This window comes from Leptodactylus fuscus, chromosome 4 (assembly GCF_031893055.1).
Source record: "Leptodactylus fuscus isolate aLepFus1 chromosome 4, aLepFus1.hap2, whole genome shotgun sequence".
Taxonomy (NCBI): Eukaryota; Metazoa; Chordata; class Amphibia; order Anura; family Leptodactylidae; genus Leptodactylus; species Leptodactylus fuscus.
The window spans coordinates 161,510,895-161,535,051 of NC_134268.1; the positions used below are offsets into that span (position 1 = coordinate 161,510,895).

The 24,157-nt window shown below is 41.9% G+C and overlaps 1 protein-coding gene across 2 annotated transcripts in view; it reads right to left on the reverse strand.

Moving 5' to 3' along the window:
* Positions 1-24,157, reverse strand: part of ATP2C1 (ATPase secretory pathway Ca2+ transporting 1) — a 115,553-nt gene that overhangs the window by 34,150 nt on the left and 57,246 nt on the right. For both annotated transcript variants that reach the window (XM_075271294.1, XM_075271293.1), the window contains exons 2-8: positions 18,422-18,532; positions 14,112-14,228; positions 12,600-12,689; positions 8,842-8,877; positions 7,134-7,195; positions 6,788-6,896; positions 1,763-1,918 (exon numbers count right to left, since the gene is read on the reverse strand). In XM_075271294.1, the coding sequence (XP_075127395.1) occupies positions 1,763-1,918; positions 6,788-6,896; positions 7,134-7,195; positions 8,842-8,877; positions 12,600-12,689; positions 14,112-14,228; positions 18,422-18,532 (681 nt within the window). The remainder of the gene's footprint in view (positions 1-1,762; positions 1,919-6,787; positions 6,897-7,133; positions 7,196-8,841; positions 8,878-12,599; positions 12,690-14,111; positions 14,229-18,421; positions 18,533-24,157) is intronic.

Consider the following 24,157-nt stretch of genomic DNA (forward strand, 5'->3'; position numbering starts at 1 on the left):
AGTTCCTAAAAGTGCTTTAAAAAAGGGGTTGTCCAGCCAAATTGGGTAATTCCTTTAAATTTTATATCAGTCAAGGGCAGTGTGTGTGTGTGTGTGCGCTCAAACTCACCTGTCGACATGATGGTGAACCTATAGCACAGGTGCCAGAGGTGACACTCAGAGCCCTCTCTTTGGGCATCCATCTGTGGAACAGATTATACTGTGTAGGGGCCACTGTGCAGCAGATTATACTGTGTAGGGGCCACTGTGCAGCAGATTATACTGTGTGGAGGCCACTGTGCAGCAGATTATACTGTGTAGGGACCACTGTGCAGCAGATTATACAGTGTGGAGGCCACTGTGCAGCAGATTATACTGTATAGGGAACACTGTGCAGCAGATTATACTGTGTGGAGGCCACTGTGCAGCAGATTATACTGTGTGGGGCTGAAGCAGCTGATTGGCGTCAGGAAAAGGACCCGTGATGTCAGCAAAACTCCAGAAGAGAGCCGTTCAGTAGGACTGGAATGTGCCAGGAGGACACCGTAACATCGAGGACAGTTGAGCATGATTCCTCCCCCCCAATACTCGTGGCTGCTTCAAAAGATAAAAGGGTTGTCCATTTTTTCCCGGACAATCCCTTTAACAGTGCAGCTTTGGGGCTGCTAGAATCAAGAATCTTGTCTTTATACCATGCCAGATTTCCCAGTAGATCTCAAGTTGTCACTGGTTGAAATAAGAGCTCCATATGTTTGCAGTTTTCACTTCAGCCAGTGTTTAGGGAAAGGAGAAGGTTTTTTTTTACAAGATAAATCTCCATAAACCTTAAAATTCAGATATCAAAATTGAAGCTTTGGCTTTTAAGAGGTGATATAAACAGACAAAGTAATAAAACTGATCAAAAAGTCACACACACCCCAAAAAATACTAGGTATCGTAAAGCTACATTGAAATAAATAAGTTTTTCAAATTATGAATGCTGGAATGCAGAGAGGGGTAAAATGTCACCGGTTTAAGGTTAAAAAGCTATAGGGTTAAAAATGCACATAAGGTACCAGAGATATGTACCAGCAGTATTTACTGGAGCCATAAATTCAAAATCTGCAGTAAAAAGTGACATTTTTGAGAGGGTTTTTGTAATTTTAATGTGACATCAGAATACAGCACCGTGCAGATTCCATAACCAATAGGATACAACAGATTATATACTTCTATCTATACGGTATTGGGGCCTTCCTTGCCTCCCTTGGAGGCACTGTATACAAAGCAATTATCTAGTCTTTTTGGATACACGATTCTGAGGGATTACAGACCTTGAACATGTGCAGAGGTCTGGTAAGGTTTGTAGAGGAAATTTGAATACACTTCAACCATAAAGATTACACACAGTAGGTCCTTCACATTGTCCCTTAGGGGAGACCTGGTTTACAGTGTTATGTCATTATACTACGTCCATTCAATGGCATTTGAGAAATTTGCTGGAGCAGTCAACTCCTTTAAGTTACAGGATATTGCCAGCAATTTCATAACAACAAGGGACCTAACCACTTGGACTCATTCTAGCACATCTGCCCCATTCTAGTGACTGCTGTAACAGCATAGCTCAGGCGCAAGAGTGGCCAAAAAAAAAAAAAAAAAAAAGTCTAAAAGATACAGGACTGTTCTTCACAAATAAGACAGTCATGGCACACACTAAGGACTTGTCACAGGTATAGAAGCTGGTAAAACCCTTGAAATTTAGGAATCTGTAAGTGATAAATCAGATGTTGACAGCAGTTTTTACCTTTGCTTTTCCGCATCTGACAAGTGTCCCCATGAAGGCGATGTTGCTTCTGGATGTGAGGTCTCCATTGGTTGCAGCTGGCTGAGGGGTGGTGGATTTGGAGCATGGAGCAGTTTCTCCTGTTAAACTGGATTCATCCACAGACAGATCCATCGCCTTGCAGAAGAGAATCGCTTGTATTGGTTAATGGGCACAGTAAGCCTATAGAATTATATTTTACCAATAGTGGTTATGTAGAGGTCCAATAGGAGAATATGATTTATCCCACAACAAACCTCCCAACAAACAATAAAATGTATAGCTTGTATACAGTGTAACTGTGGCTTAATTTATTTAACTGGTGCTTACCCAGCAGTGCACCAGTTAATAAAAGCAATCTAGCTTCTTTAGCGGACAGGAAAATTTATGTTCTTTCGGCATCCCCTGGGCCTCTTGCACTTGACAATTTGATATCTCTCTCAAAGCAATGGGCTAGATGCACTTCCTCCGTGTGCATTTTGATCAGCTATGCAGGGTCATGTTAGATGGGATTTTTCAACACACAGCATTACATTCCTAAGGTTCTCTATTCGTTGTCACTATATGAACTGCTGCCAAGTTATATCCTTTCCTAAAGAGAAAACCATCCAGAGACTAGAGGATATAAAAATGCTCCGCTCAATCTGGCTAAGGGCTTGTGCATGCTGTGCTTTTCAATGTACTTAAACTCTCATCAGTTTTCATCTGTCCGCCACTCTATAGGAAGTAAAGGCTGAAACTCAGATCACTGACCCAATAAAGTGGCACATCTCCTGTGTACATAACCCCTATAGATGACAAGATGAAAAAGGTCAAACTTTGCTTTGAGTGCCTCTTAGGTCCCATTCACGCAGCAGAGTGTGGCGTCTGAGCGGGCTTCTGATGATCCGTTCAGATGATTATAGAGCAAGTCCTATCCTGCTTCGTGACACTGTACAGAATGGGCTTATAGGCATGTGGGAATACCTGACAAGTTTGTTTATTTTATATTTTTAGTGTTTTTACTGGAGCATTTGTTTTCACTTTTTAACTATCCCACAAGGGCACTTGAATCTGGAATCTCAGATCCCCTGTGCAATGTCCTGCAATAAAAAGTATTGCATAGTAGTTCCTATGGAAACTGTACATAAGAAGTCAGGAGGCCATGGCCCGGCCTTTGGCTGACATTTCAAACCCTCGGAACTCACGATCTTATCGCAGGGGGTCAGAGGGGTGATCTTTCCCCCAAACCCTGGATGCTATTGATCACAACATCCAGGGAGTTAATCCGCCGGAGCAGAGAGCAGGATGTAATGCCGCAAGTACAGCTTCTGTGCCCGCGGCATTATGGCGCCGTAATAGTACTCAGCAGATCATAAACTATATACATGCCGTGACGTACTATTATGGCGAGGCGTGTAAAGGTGTTAATAGAGCATGAGATTCTGGACCATGTAATTAAATTGAACATGTTGCCGATTTCTACCTGAAATACCTCTAAAGCTTCTGCCATTAAATGTCACCCTTCTAGCTTATTCACTCTTCACTCCCTGTTATTACGGATGTCCCGTCCATAGATACCATTAAAACAAAAGCAAGACTTTGTGCAGACTGAACAGGCCCTCCTTCCTCTTGCTGTAACTGAGTGAAGGGAGAGGGGATGGGCTGATTTTCCTCACAGCCTCCACGCACGTATGCAAACGACTTTCTCTGTGCACTACATTAAACCTTCTGAAAATCTCACGTCTTACAACGTAAGAAAAGTATACTTCTGTGCTTGAATCTACTTCAGGAAGCTTGTGTTATTACAGATGGCATGTTGGTCACAGACAGCAAGAAGTTTTCTTGACTGTGCTCATAGATTTCTCTTTTCCTGTGCCAGAGATATTTTTAGCTGCATCACATCCGTTGTTGCCTTATATTTGTAGTTCAGTGTTCCTGGATCTCCTTTATTATGGTCAATTGGGATTTTCTCAGCCATTTTTATAGCTACTCTTGGCAGAAATAAACTAGTAGTAGTAGTAATGGTTGGTGGCCGACTGTACATGCCCATAGCCTCAGGGACAAATGTAAAATGTGCTACAGCCATAATGAGACTATTAGCAGCAGACAATCTGACAGGGCCCACCTACGAAGGCTTATACAGTCTTAAACTGACTGCCCTGCAAGACCCTGCAGAGATTTCAACTTTTCATGAAGACTCAGGTACCCTTTAAGGTTATACAAGCGGCTGCTAGTATCATACGCGGACCTGCCAGCAGTCAGTTTATATCACCGTCCTCCTCTCATCAATAAGCAGTTTGTTCTGCTATGTAGCTAGTTTGAGCCCCTCATGAATAAAGTTTTGATGAAACGCGTAGGCTAATTTAAGCAAGGGATGTGTTTACTGTGGTTCACACTGGGTTATTATCAGAGTGCTAGTGGCAGGTTCCACTTCCAGTACTCCTCTGTTGGCGTGGCATTAGGCCAGTAACCTCTGAGGGCCTGGAGGTTGGGGCTGCTTGGTAATCTTAGCCTCTGTATACAAGTTTTATCTATAACCCGACAACAGCAACACACCATCTGTTTTGTTAGGGAGTTAGGGCTATTTTGTAGGGACAGTGTCCTTTGTATGTATCCCTTTATTTGTAGATACCTGCCGCTACAAGCTAGCCGTCTCAAATTTTATATACTGACTGCAGATTTGTGGTGGTACGTCACTTGCACATGCCTATTGGCAAAAGTTTTTAAAAACTTTTTAAAGCATATCAAAGTGAAGTTTTATATTTACCGTATATACTCGTGTATAAGCCGACCTGAATATAAGCAGAGGCCCCTAATTTTACCACAAAAAACTGGGAAAACGTATTGACTCGAGTATAAGCCGAGGGGGGGAAATGCAGCAGCTACTGGAAAATTTCAAAAATTAAAATGGTCGGAGTTTTTGGGTGCAGTAGTTGCTGGGTGCTGGGGAAGGGGAGGGGGTGTTTTGGTTGTCTGTCTGCCCCTTCCCTGAGCTTGAGGACTGGGTTTGTTCTCCCCCCCCCCCCCACTTGGAATTCAGTCTGGCTGAATATAGGGTATCTGCAGTGCTCCTATTTATCCCTTGCCGACAGAACAGGAGCACTGCAGATACCCTATAATCAGTAGACACAGGGATACATAATGTCCTAATGTGTTTCACAGTAATTTTCAACTTTTGTAAGTATTCTAAGGAAAGGAGTGATTTAGAACTTTTTTTTTTGCTGACTCGAGTATAAGCCAAAGGGGGCTTTTTCTGCATTAAAACTGGGTTGAAAAATTCGGCTTATACTCGAGCATATTTGGATACTCCCCTGGATAATGTTCTTCCACTCTGTGATGTTTTAATATGTATTACCTACAATGAGTATTGGTATACGGTAGTGGCTAGTGTTTGCAAACGAAAAACAAAGTGTTTTAATGTCATGTGAGACATACTGTATGTATGCTGTATCTGAAAACTAGTCACAGGCACAATGTTAGCTAGCTGTGGCCAAGTTAACCAATAGACATAGAATTAGCCATTCTGACAGCCCTGCAGTAAACCATCTACATAAGTTATTTTCTGCACGGACATAAATGAGCATGGCGGGGTTAATGCACATGATGCAAGTGAATCTGATCCAAATAGTCTATTTGTTGCTCATCTATCCCTTTCTGTATTATGGGCTGGAGATTTAGATTCCTTACAAGGTATTAACCTCATTTCATGCAAAGCAGCCCTCTTCTCAATTCATAGCTTTAAAGCCACCACTTTAATAGCAGATATGCATCAGATGGTAGACTGCTAATGCTTTTACCTTTCTTACTTTCAAGATTTTTTTTTTGTAGATGAAACGGTATTCCAGGACAATATTGTCACTGCCCTTTTCATTTGGCTCTCATTTCAGCAAATGCGTTACCATTACGTGGGTGGAATCAAAGCAAGAGCAAACCTCAGCATGTGCCGTGTCCCTGTACAAGCTCATCAGTTACCGCCATAACCTGCCCAGCCAAGATTCATTGTGAGATGAAACAAATGAGGAAATGAAAGCAGTGAAAGTAAACATCCTTAACATTGGCTTTGTAAATAAGACTGTCAGACTCCAATAAGCTCCTGCTATACACGTAGCACTAGTTCTCTCTCATTTTCCAGCAGCCCAGTGATGGCAAAAATGCAGTGTGAAATAAAAAATGAAGTCTATATCTGTATCTATGCCTTGTTCCCATGATGGGAGCCCATTCAGTCCATTTAAATGAGTGGAACTTCCCCAAGTGTCTGGAGAGACCATGAAACAGAACCCCATAGGGTACAGTGTTGGACCAGGATGCCTAGGGTCACCAGTAAAATTCATTCTGGGGACCTTCTCAAATTCCGACAATGTTGTAATAACAAATTTATGACTGCCTAATCTTTGCCTCTGATTGTTTTTGTCCTGGGGTCCTGTCAGTAGTCCGCTGCCTGACTTTTGCATTGAACTATATAGAGCTCTTTTAATTCTGCGAATCAGGGTATAAGTGCCAGGAAAAAAAAAATCTTGCAAGCAATTCGGATCATCACAATTTATGGTGTAGCAAGTAATGGTGCATGCTCAATGTACTTTTATTCCATAGAAAATGATCTGGCGTGTACTTTTATCCCACATAAACCAGAACGATCTCCCCAATTTCTACTGTAGCTCCTTAGACCATGTATCAGCACCACATGAATCCTTAATGCTTTCTATCTGCTACTACATCTGAGTTCTGAGTCTTTCCCCACAGCTCAGACTCCATTTCTCCTGCTACTATGCTGTAATATCTGCCTCTCCGCCTCTAGCTACATAGAAGCCTATTCAGTTCCAGTGCTCTTCAGATTTTAGGATGACTTTTTCCCCACTATGTGCATTTATCTAGCATTTGGCTGCATTTCAGGCCTTCTATAAAGGTACTTGTGCTAGTGCAGTCTCGTATTGTTGGGCTCGGACTATTCAGTCACTGCGGCTTTGATTTTTACCTCTTCATTACCTTCATGTATAAGCATAAGTGCTGTGTGTTTGGCTCACTCACCTCAAATAACCGCAAATCTGCAGGAACTCTGTCTCCAACAGATAGACAAACTGTATCTCCAGGGACCAATTCCCTGGCGAGTGTATGTTCCAATCTTCCCTCCCGTATGCTAAAGAAAACAATGACATACATAACAGTTACTTTACATTACCCGATTCCTTCAAGTACGTTCCACAATGCTGATAAAAAATTATATGTAAATGAACTGAGTGCAGAAGTGAACCCGTATCTATGACCTACACACAATGCAATGATTAAAAGACAAATGCAGAACCCAAAAACCATATTAATATCCAGTATTTCAGCTTCTGACTAAAAATCACATAAATGGTAGAAGTAATCCTACCAGTGGCATTCTGGCGGTACTAGTTTGCTGAGCTCCTCCAATGATTTCTCAGACCGGTACTCCTGAAATTGAGAAGACAAAATATTTTGTAATCGAGCAAGCTCAGAGTAAGCAAGAAATTCTTGGAGATTTTGGCTCTGAAGCCTATTGTACCAGCTGTAACCTAGGATCAGGGCCAAGATCCGTAGAGGAATAACCCAATTTATTTATAAACTTACTGAACATTTCATGGAGATTTTTTTTTTTCCCGGGATGAGGAGGGGGGCATTATGTTAGCTTTCTGACATAAGTCATACATTTTACATGCAATTTTGCACAAAACCAACTTTTATCACCTTTTTATGCTCCCCTCAAGATGCTGAGGTTTATTGAGAGACGATATACAATTTACCCCAGAAACTGCTAAGTTATAGCTTTAATATTATAGATGTAGATTTTGTGGCACATGGAGAAATGACATACCAAACTTATTGAAAGGGTTATTGCCATTTCGGCCAGATCGCTGCAAAGATGGAAAAAAGTGCTCAATCCCAACAGTCAGCGCAGGATTTACTAGAGAAGCCGAGCAGTGCTCATGGTTTGGACTAAGAGCACTTAATCCCATCTTGGCAGCGATTTGCAGAGAAGGGAACAACCCTTTAAGAGGAGATATACAAAGTTATTCTCTTTGCTGCAAAAATTAAAACAGCGCCTCTAGTGGCAGCTATGGAAAGGCAGCTAACTTATAAATCAAGATTCAGCTCTTAAAAGGGGTTGTCGGGGATAATTTGAAAGCCCTACACTAATCTAAACGTTGTCCTACTTTCTAAATATCATTATTAATAAAAAAGGCCTTTTTCTGATTATCCGGTGATGATCCGTTTCCCCATTTCCGGAAACGGATCGTCACTACTACTCCCCCATCCACTCCACTCATACTTACCATCCTCGGCTCCTCCCTCTGTAGTGGCAGGGTGCGCTCTCTCCTCCTAGCAGTATGCGCGCTCTTCTCCTAGCAGTGCACTCACACTGCTGCTGGTAAATCGCCTCTACTGCGAGTCCACACATGCGCAGTAGTGGTGACTCGTCGCTGCAGAAGGCGCGCACACAGTACAGAAGGAGGAAGGGCCGTCTCAAAGGAAGAAGCCATGGAGGGTAAGTATGTAATATGGGTCGGGGTTGGGCTGAGTAGGTAGAGAAGTTTTTTGGCTGCGGCTTGCTATGTGGGACCTTATCCTCAAAAAGAAAACTCGTAACCTCGCAATAAAATCAACATCTTACTCCAGCTTACAGCATATCTGTAAGTGTTATAGAAACTGGTGTTCTGATGTCAACATATGTTTCTTGCGAGGATGTATTTGTGACTAGTGAACAGCAACCAATGTGGAGTCAATTTAGAAATACAATAACAATAACTTATCAACCCCTCCTATGACTATGTACGAATGGGTACTTTGGGATAGGTCCAGTTAGTGGGCATACATATATTGGTAGACTTTAATATCCAATCCCTGTTATATCTGTATATTTTCATAGCCATGTTTTTTGGAGTGTTTTTTTAACCAGGTTTGCACCTTTGACATTAAGATGTAGTATGCAATAATTTTAATATGGCTCATCCCTAACAACTAGGGACAACTACAGTAAAAAGTACCAATACTTCAGAGAAGATAATAAACAAACAAGACCTAATATTTCCGAACAGGAACATATTAAATATACCCCTTACCTGAACAAAGGCGACCGTGACAACTATAAGTATTGCCTAAGAAAATAAGAGACATGGTAAAGACAAATCCTCTACAATTATGTCATACAAATGGCTCGAGCAATTATCGTCACCAGAAGATTGCAGAACACAATTGAGACAGCGTTCAAGAACAGGAATAGCTTATACAGACTGCCATGAAAATGATATTTAACACCAGCAGATATTGGCTATTACTGTCTATTCAGACATGTGGCTCTATTCAGAATCATCTGTATGGGGTTCTTCTTAATTTGCCCTAATTATGCCATTAATATAGTATAGTATAGTATACATGGCAGTATATATATGTATACAGTATATATATGCACGTGCTTCCCCTGCTGTGTGGTAATAGCCTAGGTGGGTCATGTTCTACATATAACAGAGTATTATTTCAGCATTCCCTGAACTGTCAGAAGCACAAAAGGCCATTTTAAAAGAATGCAAAAATGTAACCGTATCGGTAATACATCAGAAATAAATATGCTGCAAATTCACTTGTCCTACTTTGTGTGCGCTTTTGTCATTAAAATGCCTACCCTGCCAAGAGTGCATTAAAAGCACACAATGACATTTCTTTGTGAAAGAACAAATTTTCGGCAAAATGTGGACTCTGAATATTCAAATGTACAAAAATAGAGAACAATCAGGAAGCAATTTGATCTGCAGCGCAGAAGGACACCGCCGTTGCTTACAATGATGAAGAGCAATAAACTGTGCTGAAGATGAACATTAGAGATAATCACAAGCCAAAAAAAGACCAAACTAGAATCTGACAACAATTCTATTTTGGGTGAATTTTCAAATTTTACTTTTGCCTCTCCTTAACTAACACAGCAGGAAGGGGTCACAATGGCTGATCCTCCTAGAATTCTTGGAGTGGAAGAATGATAAAAGGGGACCGATCACCAGATCTGGACAGCGCATTTATATCAGAGAATTTTGATATTTTGGTTATCCAAACCGGTTCATCATTCCAAAGATGTAAGCCCCTTTTATGGTTTATGCAAATTAGGGTATAGCAGCCAAGTGGGCGGTAGCTCTCCATGACATAGTACATAAGAGACCCTGCCAACCAAGAAACCACTTGTATACCTTAAATTTGTCTTTGGAATGGCTGGACTGGATAAGCAAAATGCTAAGATGCTCAGCGTGGCTGCGCCTGTCAGATGAGGCTTTTCAGGCTTTAAATGCAACAAAGCACATAAAAATTTGTAAAGCTTTTTAATCAAATATTTTATACTATAGAAAGGGATTGTGTAGGAGTTGAAAAAATTTAATTAGCCAACAAAGTTTATAAGAAGAAGGGAAAAAAAATGATCCTGATACTCAGCATGTCATTACATGACCAGTATCAGTATCATGACAGCATCATGACGTGACTAGTATCAGTATCAGACATGACCAGTATCATGACCAGTATCAGTATCGTGACAGTGTCACGACATGATCATTGACAGTATCGTGACCATTGACCAGTATCATGACATGACCAGTATGTCATGACAGTGCCCAGTGTATCATGACAGTGCCCAGTGTATCATGACATGACCATGACAGTGTTATGACAGTGCCCTGGCCGGTATATCATGACATGGCCGGTATATCATGACAGTGCCCAGTGTATCATGACGACATGGCCGGTATATCATGACATGGCCGGTATATCATGACATGGCCGGTATATCATGACATGGCCGGTATATCATGACAGGGCCGGTATATCATGACAGGGCCGGTATATCATGACATGGCCGGTATATCATGACATGGCCGGTGTATCATGACATGGACAGTGCCCAGTGTACCATGACGACATGACCGGTATATCATGACATGGCCTGTATATCATGACATGGCCGGTATATCATGACATGGCCGGCATATCATGACATGGCCGGTATATCATGACAGTGCCCTGTGTATCATGACAACATGACCGGTATATCATGACATGGCCGGTATATCATGACATGGCCGGTATATCATGACAGTATGATCATGACATGATCGGTATCAGTATCATGACATGATCAGTACTGTCATGTCATGATACTGATCATGTCATGATGATACTACTACTAAATATATTATTATATACTACTTATTTTTGTAAAGTAGGCTGTAGGTTTCCCCTTTAATTTTCAGTTCTCCCTGTCCTACAGGGCAGTGACTAGGAAATGAGCCAGATAAATGGAGCCATTTTTTCTTTGATGCAATATATTAGAAGTTTATAGTTGCTTAAACCATTCATTCATGCAAGTTTGTTGAAACATTTGCGACCATTTAAGTTTCCTGCCACTCTATCACTGATGCTCTGTAGTTCCTGCCAGTCTTGGCTTACCTTCCTTTAGCAATAATGTGCCATAACATAGAAATCTGCATCCACTGACTGGCCTTAAAGGGGCTCTATCACGAGGAAAAGTAATTTTTAACTAATCAAATCTTTGCATAGCCTTTAGAAAGGCTATTCCACACGTATGTAGATTGCCTCAGTGGTTTCTGAATAAGTCTGTTTTTATTCATATGCTAATTAGACTGTTGCACGATACATCGTGCACTCCTCTCCTGTTGTTTCCTATGTGAGACTGCTGATGATGACTCAGCTTCCTGTTTGCACACACATAGGAGATAATAGAAGAGAGGAGGCTGCTGGGAACTTCCTGTACTGGCTGGAAGCTCATTAACATATGAATAAAAACGGACTTATTCAGAAACCACTGAGGCAACTAACATACTAAAGGTAAGTGTGAAGTAGCATTTCTACAGGCTATGCAAGGATGTGATTAGTTAAAAATGACTTTTCCCAGTGATAGAGCCCCTTTAACATTTACCTGCTGTACAAGCTAGTCAGTGCTTTCCTAAAACCATATGGTGTGTAGTGTGTCATGTCAACGAAGGCCAAAGACCATTGTGGAACTCTTGGACAACACAAGACCTGGCCTTTACTATTAATTGTAGAACAGAAATGCCGACACACTGCAGTTCCACATTAGTTCCATTTATTTCCATTACAACTGCTTCACAGCAAGGCAAGTATATATTTAATATTATTCCATGTAGGTGGTGCGCAGCGAGAATGAGCAAGTTCAGCCACAACATGGATTACTATTCACTGTATACTTACCTTGCTGAGAAGCCATTGCACTGCAAACAAATAGATGCATTAATGAATTGCAGCATATGCCACGATATCTGGTCTATTAGTGGTAGGAGCCACAAACCACGTGGAGTGCAGAGCAGTGTTCATTATTTTACTATCAATTGCATTAATATAAGCTGAGAGGCAAACTATACATGTCCAAGTTTCAGTACAGCATAAGTGGCACTCATTTGGACATACTCACACCATAGGCATATGGCCTACAACCTATGTAAGCTACCTGTAAGGGGAGAACTAGGAGTAACATGTATTATTCTCCTTATGGCATACAAAGCTTTCAACCAGCTGGACATGGTTTTGTTGGCAATCCTTCAAAATCGTAAAGAATTGGTCTCCATACAACGCAATCTATAGGGCTCATCAGACCCAAGCCAATGGGCTTCCATCACAAGCGTCAAGGATATAGCAAACTGGGAATTTCTTGTCCGATACTTGTGATCGCCAGTGTGGCTTATGAACAGCTATCTTTTCCATACCTTGAAAATAACAGTATTTAGAAGAAAGGTGGCCTTTAGGAGCTAGTTTGTAAATTTACGTTAAGAATACAGATAAAAGAAAATGTCGACTGACTTACCACTGTGATACTGACGGCATCATCAAACTGATGCATTAAGATACTGATGACCGCAGAGGCCAGCAGGAGCATAAGTAGGGGGTTCTTAAACTGGAAAGAAAAAAATAATTTCACGTTGCCAGGTTGTGACAAAGGATAAAGACAAGCTTTATTGTAAGCTCACACTACAGCGCCCAATCAGGTCTTAAAGTACATTAAAGAGTGTGTGTTTAGATCACAATGGTCTGCTGACACTCCCATAGTCATACAATGGGGCAATGGAGTAATGGTGCCCCTCTGTTCATCTCTATCTCACTACTGAAGAGAAGCAGAGTACAATGCCAATCTATCTCCTGAAGTTGATGGAGGAGGACAGGAGACCCCTGCCCCATGATCAGTGGGAGACCCACCAACCAGACTTCTTGGCACAATCCAGACAGGGACTGTGCCACGCTTATAACTTAAGTTAATTGGTTAAAAAAAAAAATAATAATAATTCATTCACATTTCCCACTTTATACTGAAATTCTGCAACCACCAAAGAGTCTAAATTATTGTATAGCCCAACTGCAAGGAGAAACGAATACAGAGTGGAGTAAGGGGAGTCTGCAGGACAAGAATACATAGAGGGTCTTTGTAGTCAGTGACCATGAAGGCAAATATTCTGTATACAACTGAAAATACCAAAGCCGTAAGAAAATATTAAATTCAAGATTGCCTGATTTTTATTTGTACATCTATCGAAATTTAATGTAATGGAAGAATTTTCGATCAACACATTATGCAAAAAGCGTACCGCCAACTCTTATCAGCTGTGCAGAAACTCATAAATGAAAGCAAAACCAAAGGAATGGATGGAAGTGACGCTTCAACCATATAAACATAACTTTTATTCAACCATGGTACACAGATGTAACTCCACAACTGGCAGCCCAATTGTGGAAGTTGCATAAACTAAAGTGGTTATTCCATAAAAGATCATCATACCAAAAGTCCTGAACATGTGTTAATAGATACAATATAGTCCCTTCCTACTTCCCCTGCCTCACTATAATGCTACTTAAAGGCTCAAGCAGACCAGGAAGCCATTTCTTTATGCTGTGGAGAGAGTGACTAAGCAGGTGTGTCCGCCAGTAGCCAGCTCAATAGGAGGATGTGCATGTTGCTATGTACTTTGAGCACCAAACATTCATTTATTATGATCTGAACAATGAATATGATATTTAATACTAGTATAACGCCCTTTAAGGCTTCTTTGGATTCACACAGTGTCTTGAGAAATTCTGTTCACAATAGTTTATGCACGCTCAATATGGGGCCCATCGCTCAGAAGGGAAATAGGAATTTTACATTTAACAAAAGGCAAGTATAATACTGTTTGCTATTGAGCCTACAGACCAGTATTACACACAAGCTGGAAAGTGTTAAGTCTTCATTTATTGTTCTCATCAGATCTGAAATCATATATTGATCTCACTGGACCCTGCAGGTATGCACGGTGATCATCACTATTTTCCTCAATATGGATCTTACCTGTGCAATATATTTTTTCCATAATGGCTCATCTTCACTGATATCAAATTCGTTCCATCCATGGGAGGCTCGCCTGTGACAGACTTCAGAATTTGTTAACCCATTCTGGAGATCAGCCTGTAATAAAAATCAGTGCTTATATTTTTCTATAGATTTCACACACTTAAATACAAAGTGAAAAACACCGTTAAATAGGGGACAGGGACAGTTGTGTACTAGTATTACAGCTGATGCAAAGACCAGACCTGTCTTGTTAACAAGTGTTATATATACACACATAGATACCTCATACACATTGGTATGTTACACACACACACCAACCTACTTTTTTTTTTTTGGATAACTGCATAGACCAAGGACCCATGCACACGGCCATGATTTCCACGGTTCCATGTGCAGGCAGATAGCCCGTGCCGCAAAACTCAGGACAGGTCCTATTTCTGTCCAGTTTTCCAGCTGTGCTTGCTGACCCCAACGAATGGAGCAATGGAGACTGTTGCACAGTGACACATGGAAGACATTTGTGTGCCACTGTGCACTGGCTGTGTTTCTGTGGCCACATTCATTGTTAATAAACAGAAAAGCCATCAACTATACAAGTTGGAATAGGTCATCTCTTTTTATTCACCAAATGTAAAACAGTGTTCACATTCAAAGTGATTGAGCAGAGGAAATGGACAAAAACAAATATTTTATTACAGATTTATTGCAGGAGTTTTGCAGGCGAAGGTTAAATAAACTAAAATAATGCACAATGTTTACCAGGTGATGCCACTACAGCTCAAATAAAAACCAAAACACGATCGTATTTTCATGGTCTTGCCCAGCTCTGGGTAACAGCTTTGTTTTAATATGGTCAGGGCTTGCTGTGTGAGGGATAGCCAAATAATACTGGAGGGCATAGATGGAGAGTTTGCAGCTGGCTGCAATTTAAAGCGGTCTAGTATTCATGGTCTATCCCTAGGATAGGTCATTTATGGAAGTGTGACACTTGGAACCACTGCAGATCACCTGCACCGCAACGCACTGCACAGCTCCTAGTATGGTTTAAAGGGGCTCTATCATTGGGAAAAGTCATTTTTTAGCTAAGCACATCCTTGCATAGCCTTTAGAAAGGCTATTCCACACCTACCTTTTGTATGTAAATTGCCTCAGTAGTTTTTGAATAAGTCCGTTTTTATTCCTATGCTAATCAGCCTTCTCTGTGCACTCCGGAAGTGTCTCTGTGCACCCGCTGCTATTCTCTATGTGTATGTACAGCAGAGGCTGCTGCTGATGATGACTCATCTCTCTGCTCTCACACACAGAGAACAGCAGCTGCAATCACAGACACTTCGAGGGTGCACAGAGAAGGCTAGTTAGCATATTAGCTAAAAATGACTTTTCCCAATGATAGAGCCCCTTTAAGTTCTGGCTGCTGCCCTGCTCAATCACCAGACAAACTGTAGTGGCAAGTGCCGATACTGCAGTAAGGTCCCGGTGCAGTCTATCCAGATGTCCAAGGACAGGCCAAATAACTCCTTTACACAAATCCCGTCCACACACATTACAGAAAAATCCCTCCTTGTAGTTTTGATCCCACAGCACGTCGATATTTGCTGTGAGTTTGCCTGCAGCTTTTAACCTTTGCAATGCAAAGGCTGAAAGCTGGGCCAGATGCCCAGGAATCTTTATTGAAAGCTACAGCGAATACCGACTCATTTTGGCTGTTTTTTTTTTTGTTTTGTTTTTTGTTTTTAAATGTTCGTGTCCGCTGCTGGGAGGGGGGGGCGGAAATGTCTACTACCTTTTCTATCAAAATAGATGAGAATCTCAGAGATGAGACCTGCATCTATCAGGTATTTATGGCTTCTCCTACACAATACTGATGCCGGTATACCTCTAACTGTATTTGAAGCTGCTTACATGTCAGTCTATTACAATGTGTAAGGTAGAGCTGTAATTTTTCTTCAGCTGCTCTGCTATTCTTTTCTCACTAACTGCATTATTTGCTGCACAGCAGGAGAAATAAATCACACCTGAAAGAGGGAGGAGAGCAAGGACAGAGATAAGAGACTATCCACATCATGTTATTGTTTATGTTTAGCAGGTACTTTGGAAAAGCTCCCAAATGTGCATTGCACACCAACAAGGTAAGAGGCAGACAGAGGCTACAACTGCCTGGAATAGTGGAGGGGGAGGGGGCCAGGAAAGTCTTACAGAAAAACAGACAACAGGTCAGCCTACAATGTCCAAACACACACACACACACACACACACACACACACACACACACACACACACACACCTGCTAAACATGTGCATCATGAGTTTTTCAATAGCATTTTATTATATAGGCATTAAATAGGATCTTTCACCTCCATTAATTTTAGCTCTTTGAATCATATAATAGCTGCTCCACCAAATCCGGCACAGGTGCAGTTTTTCTCTATCCCCAAGCATTGTGGTGAAATCAATGCTGTTAGTTTTGGTGCTTGATATGTTATTTAGACTCTGTACTGTCAGGAGGGCGGGGTCATGCAGGAGCAGACAAGGGGTGCGATTCTAAGCTCTGACACTGGCTGCCTCTGATTGGAGCTCTGAATCACACCCCCTCCCTGACACCGCCCTTCAGACATTAGAGTCTAAATAGAAAAGCAGGCACCAAAACTAATGATTGTTGCTTGGGAGCGGTGAATGCTAGAGACACAATTCCAAAGGTGCTAGAATCAGTGGAGCGGTGCCCAAAGATTTTGAACTGATGGAGGTGGGGAAAGGTCCATTTAACATTGATGCCATTATAGTCTATGGGTCATGGAGAGGTTTTCAGTCAGCTATACATGTATTTAAAAAAAAAAGTAAACACACCTGGACAGATACAGTAGACCCTTCATCAAGGAATGAAGATACCGCCCCCAAAAAAATTGGACATTGACTTTAAGGGTACTATCAGTACAAGGGTATGTTCTAACAGAGTTTTTTTGCAGGCGGATGTCACAGAATCTACCTCAAAATTCGCCTGCAAAAATGGCCCCCACTGACTTCAATGGAAACCACTTTTGTTTTTTTTTCGCTAGCGGGAAAAAGAAGAGAGTTGCCCCTTTTTCTCACAGATTCCACAGCTGAGACAGCAGCAGCGTCTTTGGCACGAGACTTACTCCTGATTAGGCCCATTTAGTCAGGCCTAACCAGGAGTGGAATGCCGCAACTAAATGTCAATGCACAGTCGCGGATAGCCGCGTGGAATGTTCACAAGGTGGAAAAGGTTTCCGCAACCTTTTCCTCCATGTGAACATGCCCTTATATGCTCTTCAGTACCCACATCTACACAATCATACATATACACACACGAACACTTAACCATGAAGAGCCGTTGCGCAGCCTCCTCCATCAGACTGCAGGTGCAATGAGTTATTTCATCGCGCCTGCGTCAGGGCAGAGGTCATACTCTGCAATCAGTGTAGGCCGCGGTCGCGCGGACCTGCAGCCTAAACTGAAAGCTTTCAGTTGTATGTGCATTTGCACATACAACTTAAAGTAACAAAAGCTCACTAATGGGGAATCCTGTGGCGGGCAGGACAAATGTCCTCGGCGGGCTGTAGTTTGAGAACCCCTGTCTTAAGGCATCGCTACGTTGTGGCTGCTTCCAGTCACCAGGGGAGGCCAACTGCTACACTTTGCTGTAGTGGAACGTTGCTGCAATGGTAATGGACTCGACAGTGATACATCTTTGACAGGAGCGACTCAGATCTGTGTGTGAGAGCCCGTCCACCATTGACACTTGAAGACTGTTTGGATCTAAAGGTTCAGGTGAGTGAATTGTTGTTCAATAAGAAAGAAAAATAAATAAATAAATAAATAAAGCAAGCCCTAGCCTCTCTCTCTGGAAGGAAAAAAAATTTTTTAAAGACCCAGTCTTATTTTCGGAGAAACATGGGTAGCTACATGTTCAGAGTACAGGACATTAAACCAGGAGCATTGTTATGTAACCACATGAGACTCTCTTATTGAGCCAATAAGTTAGACGCTAAATTAGTAATCTTACTGCATGAAAACCATTTATACAATTTAAAGCCCAGATAACCCCAATGAAAGACTATGTAAAAAGCGTGGACCCTTTTACAAGGCATAGCAATCTGCAGAATGGTGTGCACTAGCAAAGTTGGCAAATGGGCCATCTGATGGTTTAGCCCAAGCCCTTCTTGCTCCTATCCAGAACAATCCGATCTAATTTACAGCAAAATTAAAGTTCAATTAAGAGGTGATCTGAATTACAGGGTATACTTGTGACATGGAGGACAGAAAATCACAAGCTAGCGGACCACTCTTACCTTAAGAATCCAGGCCACCTCACTGACAGGCAATTCACTTGCTCTTTTTGAACTCAATACAGGAATCATTGTAACATCTTCAGCGCTCGAGGTATCATGAAACGTTGATGCCTGAAATAGAAAAAAAAGCAAAACGAAAATTGATCAAAAAGGGCGTTTAAAAATAAGGTAAAACTAATGAAATGTAGAAATTAAACGGGTTTTATGAGCTGAAAATTGCAAACCGCTTTTCCCAAGCTCATCAATATCAGATTGTGAGGGTCCAACACCCAACACCCACATTGATCAACTATTCTCAGATGCTGATACAGAGAACTGGGAAAGAAGCAGACAGCTCTTTTCTGTGTAGTGGATTCCCATTCACCTGAATCAAAGCTGATCTACAGATGTTTAACATGTTGCAGTAGTTTGCCGTGTGGTTAAAACAAGAGTTTAAGGATTAAAAATTGCAATGGCATTAACTGCATCTCAAAACCACAGTCATCCACAGTAAAATATGTGTGTTTTTGTTCAGCTTTTTGGCTGAAAAAAAACACAGGACCAGTAACTTTACAGTTTACGGCTATAGTTTGGTTGCGAGTCTTGGACAAGTAATACGCATTAACTATTGCAGGAACTTAGCTATGAATCTTAAAGCACTAAGTGTATAGTCCAGGCATGTTTATAGTATAAAGACATCCAGAGAGTCACATTCACTGATAGAACCACTAATTCATACATTGCATTTGCTTCCTACTACAGCAGCAGCATTCATCTGAAGCCCCTGCCAGCTTGTGGCCACTTGATCTTCCCTGTCCCTGCCTGATAACCTGTCCACAATAAGGAAAATCAGGGCAATGAGAAGTCTATGGGAGCTGAGCTGCAGTACCGGCACCCCACCACTATACAAGGATCGGAGTTATCTGCAGTCGCAGATAAATATCCCAATCCAGACTGTTTCCAACCAATACCATCTCTGGGAATAATATAGATAGAACTGCATTCTTAGTGTCATATGAAAGATGGAAGATCTCCTTCATGTGACAACTTTCTCTTTTTAATGCTAGAGATAACTATTTGAAGTGACCCTACCCCACACTTATTCTTTCCTCATACACAGTGTGTCGCAGGGCACACAGCTCAACAGAGAAGGGAAAGAATGAAGAAACGCAGGATAACACAGAAAGGAACCAACCTTTGTTAATACATTTTGTGATATAATTTAATATAAAATAATAATATTGTAATATTTATTAATGGCACAAATTTTGACAAACTAAAAAAAACTATTTGAAAGTTTAATGCACAAAGCAGAACTAAACAGGTGATCACTTTTTCTGCAGAACCAGCTCCCACTCTTACAGCATACAGGATGGAGGAGCCAGCTTTAGAACATTACCTTACTTTTTGCTCTCACAATTCTGTACCTATATCAGTCCATTTCAATCTCGAAATTCATAAAACCTCCAATAAGCCCAGCTATCAGCAGGTACGGATAACAATCTCTGCATTTTCTGCTGTAACATCAGGGCTGCAGAGCTCTGTCCACACAACGGGGCCAAAATTGAAATAACATAGATAAGACGATCGTCCCAGTTTCTGAATAAAATGAGAGCGCCAATAAGACAGCCGTAACCTCCAGACAATGGTGGCAATATTCTGATAACTTATCAAACCTCCTAAAGATACAGGGATAGAAATTATTTAACCCTAAGGTCCAACCAAAAAAGGCATTCCTACCATTCCAGAGCTTACCAAGAACTGCTCTGTCCCTTTACTAATTTTCATTTTTATCCTGCCGCACAATCCCTTTAAGGCCGGGGCCCAACGTGGCATAAATACCGCGGTTCCCATCCGCACCTTTCAAAAAAAAAAAAAAAAAACACTTGCTGTGGACCCAATGCAATGGTTTTGGAAATCACAGCATGTCAATTATACCTTTGGAAACGCCGGTGGTTTCCCTATAGGTATGACAAATACCACAGGGGAAATCTCTGCGGACTTTCTGTGAGAAGCCGTGATGTGTTACCACCGCGTTCTTTTCCTGCAGAGATTTTATATCGCGGCCCGCTACGTAGCAAATTAGCCTAAGACAGTAATTAATGTCCTTCAATGTTTCAGGTTAGAGATTACCTTCATGACCAATGGTTAGCACAGCTTTTGGGGTCTCTATGCTGTCACTCCGGCTGGCACTTGCTTCCTCCGCTATGTGAGGCTGATGCGAGAGCGTTAACTGTAGAGCCAACTTGTGATCTGACGGATAGGACAGCGAGCGTCTATACGGATGTTCACAGCGATTGTTAGAAAGGATATACCAGTGATAACTCTGTAGATTAATTTCAGCGCTTTTTGGTAGATATGGTCAGAATTAACTCACACACAAATCTATTATATAAATGTTCCTTTAGGGAAAGCAGATTATACGTAATATTGGTGAAAGGAAATGAAGCACATACCTCCCAGTGCTAAGGAATAGATATTGGGGCGATTATACAATAATGGGAAATACATAGTCAAGTAAAAAGAAGGACATGTGTCACCTGCTATGTGCCTGTGTACCGTATAATGTAACAAGCTAAATACCACAACACATTCACGGATTCTGCAGAGACGAATAAAGGAACACAATTTGCTTTTCTCCTCGTAAAATGATTCAACATTATATCTCCTTGTGGACCCACAAAAGTAAACGGTTACCAAGAGAGCCTGATGATAAGGCTTAATACAGAGCTGAAAAAATTATAGAACGCCAAAAGCTACTCTGCTGCTCGAGTTAGGCTAAGGCCTCACGTAGCGGGTCCCAGCGAAAAACCACAGCGCGTTTCACAGAAAGGCCGCAAAGATTTTCTCTGTGGACTGTTTCCATTATACCTTTAGGAAAACCGCCAGCATTTCCATAGGTATAATTGATACGCTATGATTTCCAAACCGAAGGTTGTGCATATCGCTGCATTTCCATTGTGAGTATTTTTCTGCAGTGTGAGGATGGGATTTCCTAGAAACACTGCGGTTATTGCCATGTGGGCCTCCAGCCTTAAAGGGATTCTATCATTAAAATACTATTTTTTCTCACTAACATTTAGGAATAACCTTAAAGGGGTTGTCCCATCACAAGGATCTTATCTATACTGCTTGTTAATATGGATTTAAGACTTTTCCTAAATACACTGCTTCAGCAAAACTGCTTTGTTTGTCCACTATCTTACTTTATTAAATTCTTTGTGGCCGCAGCCCTGACTTAGCTGCTCATGAGTCAAGTGATGTATCTGCCTGCTCTGAGGGGGGAGGGAGGAGGTGCTAAGTGCAGGGAGCGAGCCTGTGTATCTAGCTATTCCTGTGTCTACACCATGTGACCTAGCTTCCTGTTAGCAGATAGGGGAGAGGAGCTGCTTTCATTTCTTCGGTTCTCCCAGTTATCAAACTAGCTAATTCAATTGTGTTCATTATGGCAGAGACAGGCAGTCTCTGTATGTAACACAGAATAGAGTTGCTGCTGCCTGTACTTCATAGTTCAATATGGGTGGGCGGAGCTACATGCAAAATTGGGGGTGGAGCTAAACGGCAGGTTGTATGTGAAACCCCGCCCACCAAATGATGCAAGAAACCAGGAAGAAAGAAGATTTTACAGCAGTAAAGACTGATGAGTATGTGAGGTGGGAATACCCCTTTAAAGAGGACCGTTCACCGATTTTGGCACAGGCAGTTCTATATACTGCTGGAAAGCCAACAGTGCGCTGAATTCAGTGCACTGTCGGCTTTCCCAATCTGTGCCCCGGGTAAAGAGCTTTCGGTCCTGGTACTGTAGCCCTTTACAGTCAGAAGGGCGTTCCTGACAGTCAGTCAGGTACGTCGTTCTCCACACCAGCGCCCATCACGCTGTACAGTGTGAGCGGGGAGGAACTCCCTCACTCACACAGTACAGCGCGATAGGCTCTGCTGTGAAGAAGGACGTGCCTGACAGACGGTCAGGAACACCCATCTCACTGTAAAGAGCTACAGTACCAGGACCGATAGCTCTTTACCCGGGGCACAGATTGGGAAAGCCGACAGTGCGCTGAATTCAGCGTACTGTCAGCTTTCCAGCAGTATATAGAAGTGCCTGTGCCCAAATTGGTGAAAGGTCCTCTTTAAGAAAGGATATTCTTCTCCTACCTTTAGATGTCTTCTCCGGGCCATTGTTCGGTAGAAATCCAGTTTTTTGTCGGTATGCAAATGAGTTCTCTTGCAGCACTGGGGGCGGGCCCCAGCGTTCAAAAAGCATTGGGGGCGTCCCCAATGCTGCAAGAGAAATCTCCAGTTCCGCCTCCATCTGGAACAGCCTCTCTTTGTGTCTTCTTCCGGCGCTCTGTTCAAATTTCTATGCATATGCAGTCGGCTCTGCCATCGGGTCTCGGGCAGAGCCGACTGCAGATGCCCGTGGCCATTTTTTGTGGCCACTCGCGCTGGAAGTGGAGCCCAAGCAAATGCATATTGAAATGGGCTACTTCCTTTAAAGCCCACAATGGGAGTCAGGGGAATATTACCAAGGCTGGTATTCCATCTTAATAAAGTTCCCCACTGGTACGAGGTGCTCCCGAATTGTTACGAGGTTCCAGACTCTTAATAAATCAGACACCGTTCTGTGCACCATAAAGAAAGTCTTTGCCAGACGGGAACCAGAGTGGATTTCTTTCTGGTATTTTATTTATGCTTATGTGTACACCACCATCATATTCCGCAGCGCTTTACAGACATTGACAGTCACTGTCCCATATAGGGCTCACCAATCTACCTTCCCTACCAGTATGTCTTTGGACTGTGGGAGGAAACAAGAGACTCTGGAGGAAAGCCATGTTAAACATGGAGAGAACATACAAACGCCTTAAAGATGTTGTCCTTGGCAGTATTCGAACCCAAATCTGCAGCGCTAACCACTGAGACAACCATGCTGCCCATATAACAGATGTCAGCATCCTGGCACAAGTTATAGTATAAATATTTAAAGGGTTTGGCCACTTTCAGATGAATATTGACAAACAAATGTACAATAAAAAGATATACAATTTTGCAATATACTTTCTGTATCAATTCCTCTTGGTTTTCTAGATCTCTGCTTGCTGTCATTCATTCTGTTACTTCTAGAGGATGAAACGCTGACCATGGTCATGTGACCATATACAGAAAGTATATTGGAAAATTGTATATCTTTTTATTGTACATTTGGCTGAAGCATCCCCACCTCCAGCCTAACTTGCTCTCTGCCTAATTTTGCAAAGAGTGGCAAGCATGGTACACCATAAACAATGTGGTCAATCTTTGGTGCAAGAAAGTTGTACAACAAAGATGTGCCATACATACAACAGAAAACTTGCACAGAGATGCATTGATAAATTCCTCCCACTGAGTACAAGGAAAGGAATAAGGTTCTGATCACATCTGAGCCATAATAAAAGAGCTGCGGATATTAGAAGTTGTCAGCGACGGCATAGAGACCGCAGAGTTGCAATACCCAACACAACCCATAAATGTCATGCTATGTTATAGACATGGTAATGTACCGTATGTTAGCATCAAGCCAATTATTGACTCCATGGTAATCCAGGACCACAACCAATAGTGACACTGATAACATAACCCACCAAGAGCAGAAACAATAGTACAGGAAAAAAAAAAAAATAGACAAATATGCAATACAGGCACAGTATATGCCATCAGCACGCCCACGAGTACATTGCCCTTGGCCTCAAATACTAACCCACATTCCAGCACCTCGGCTCA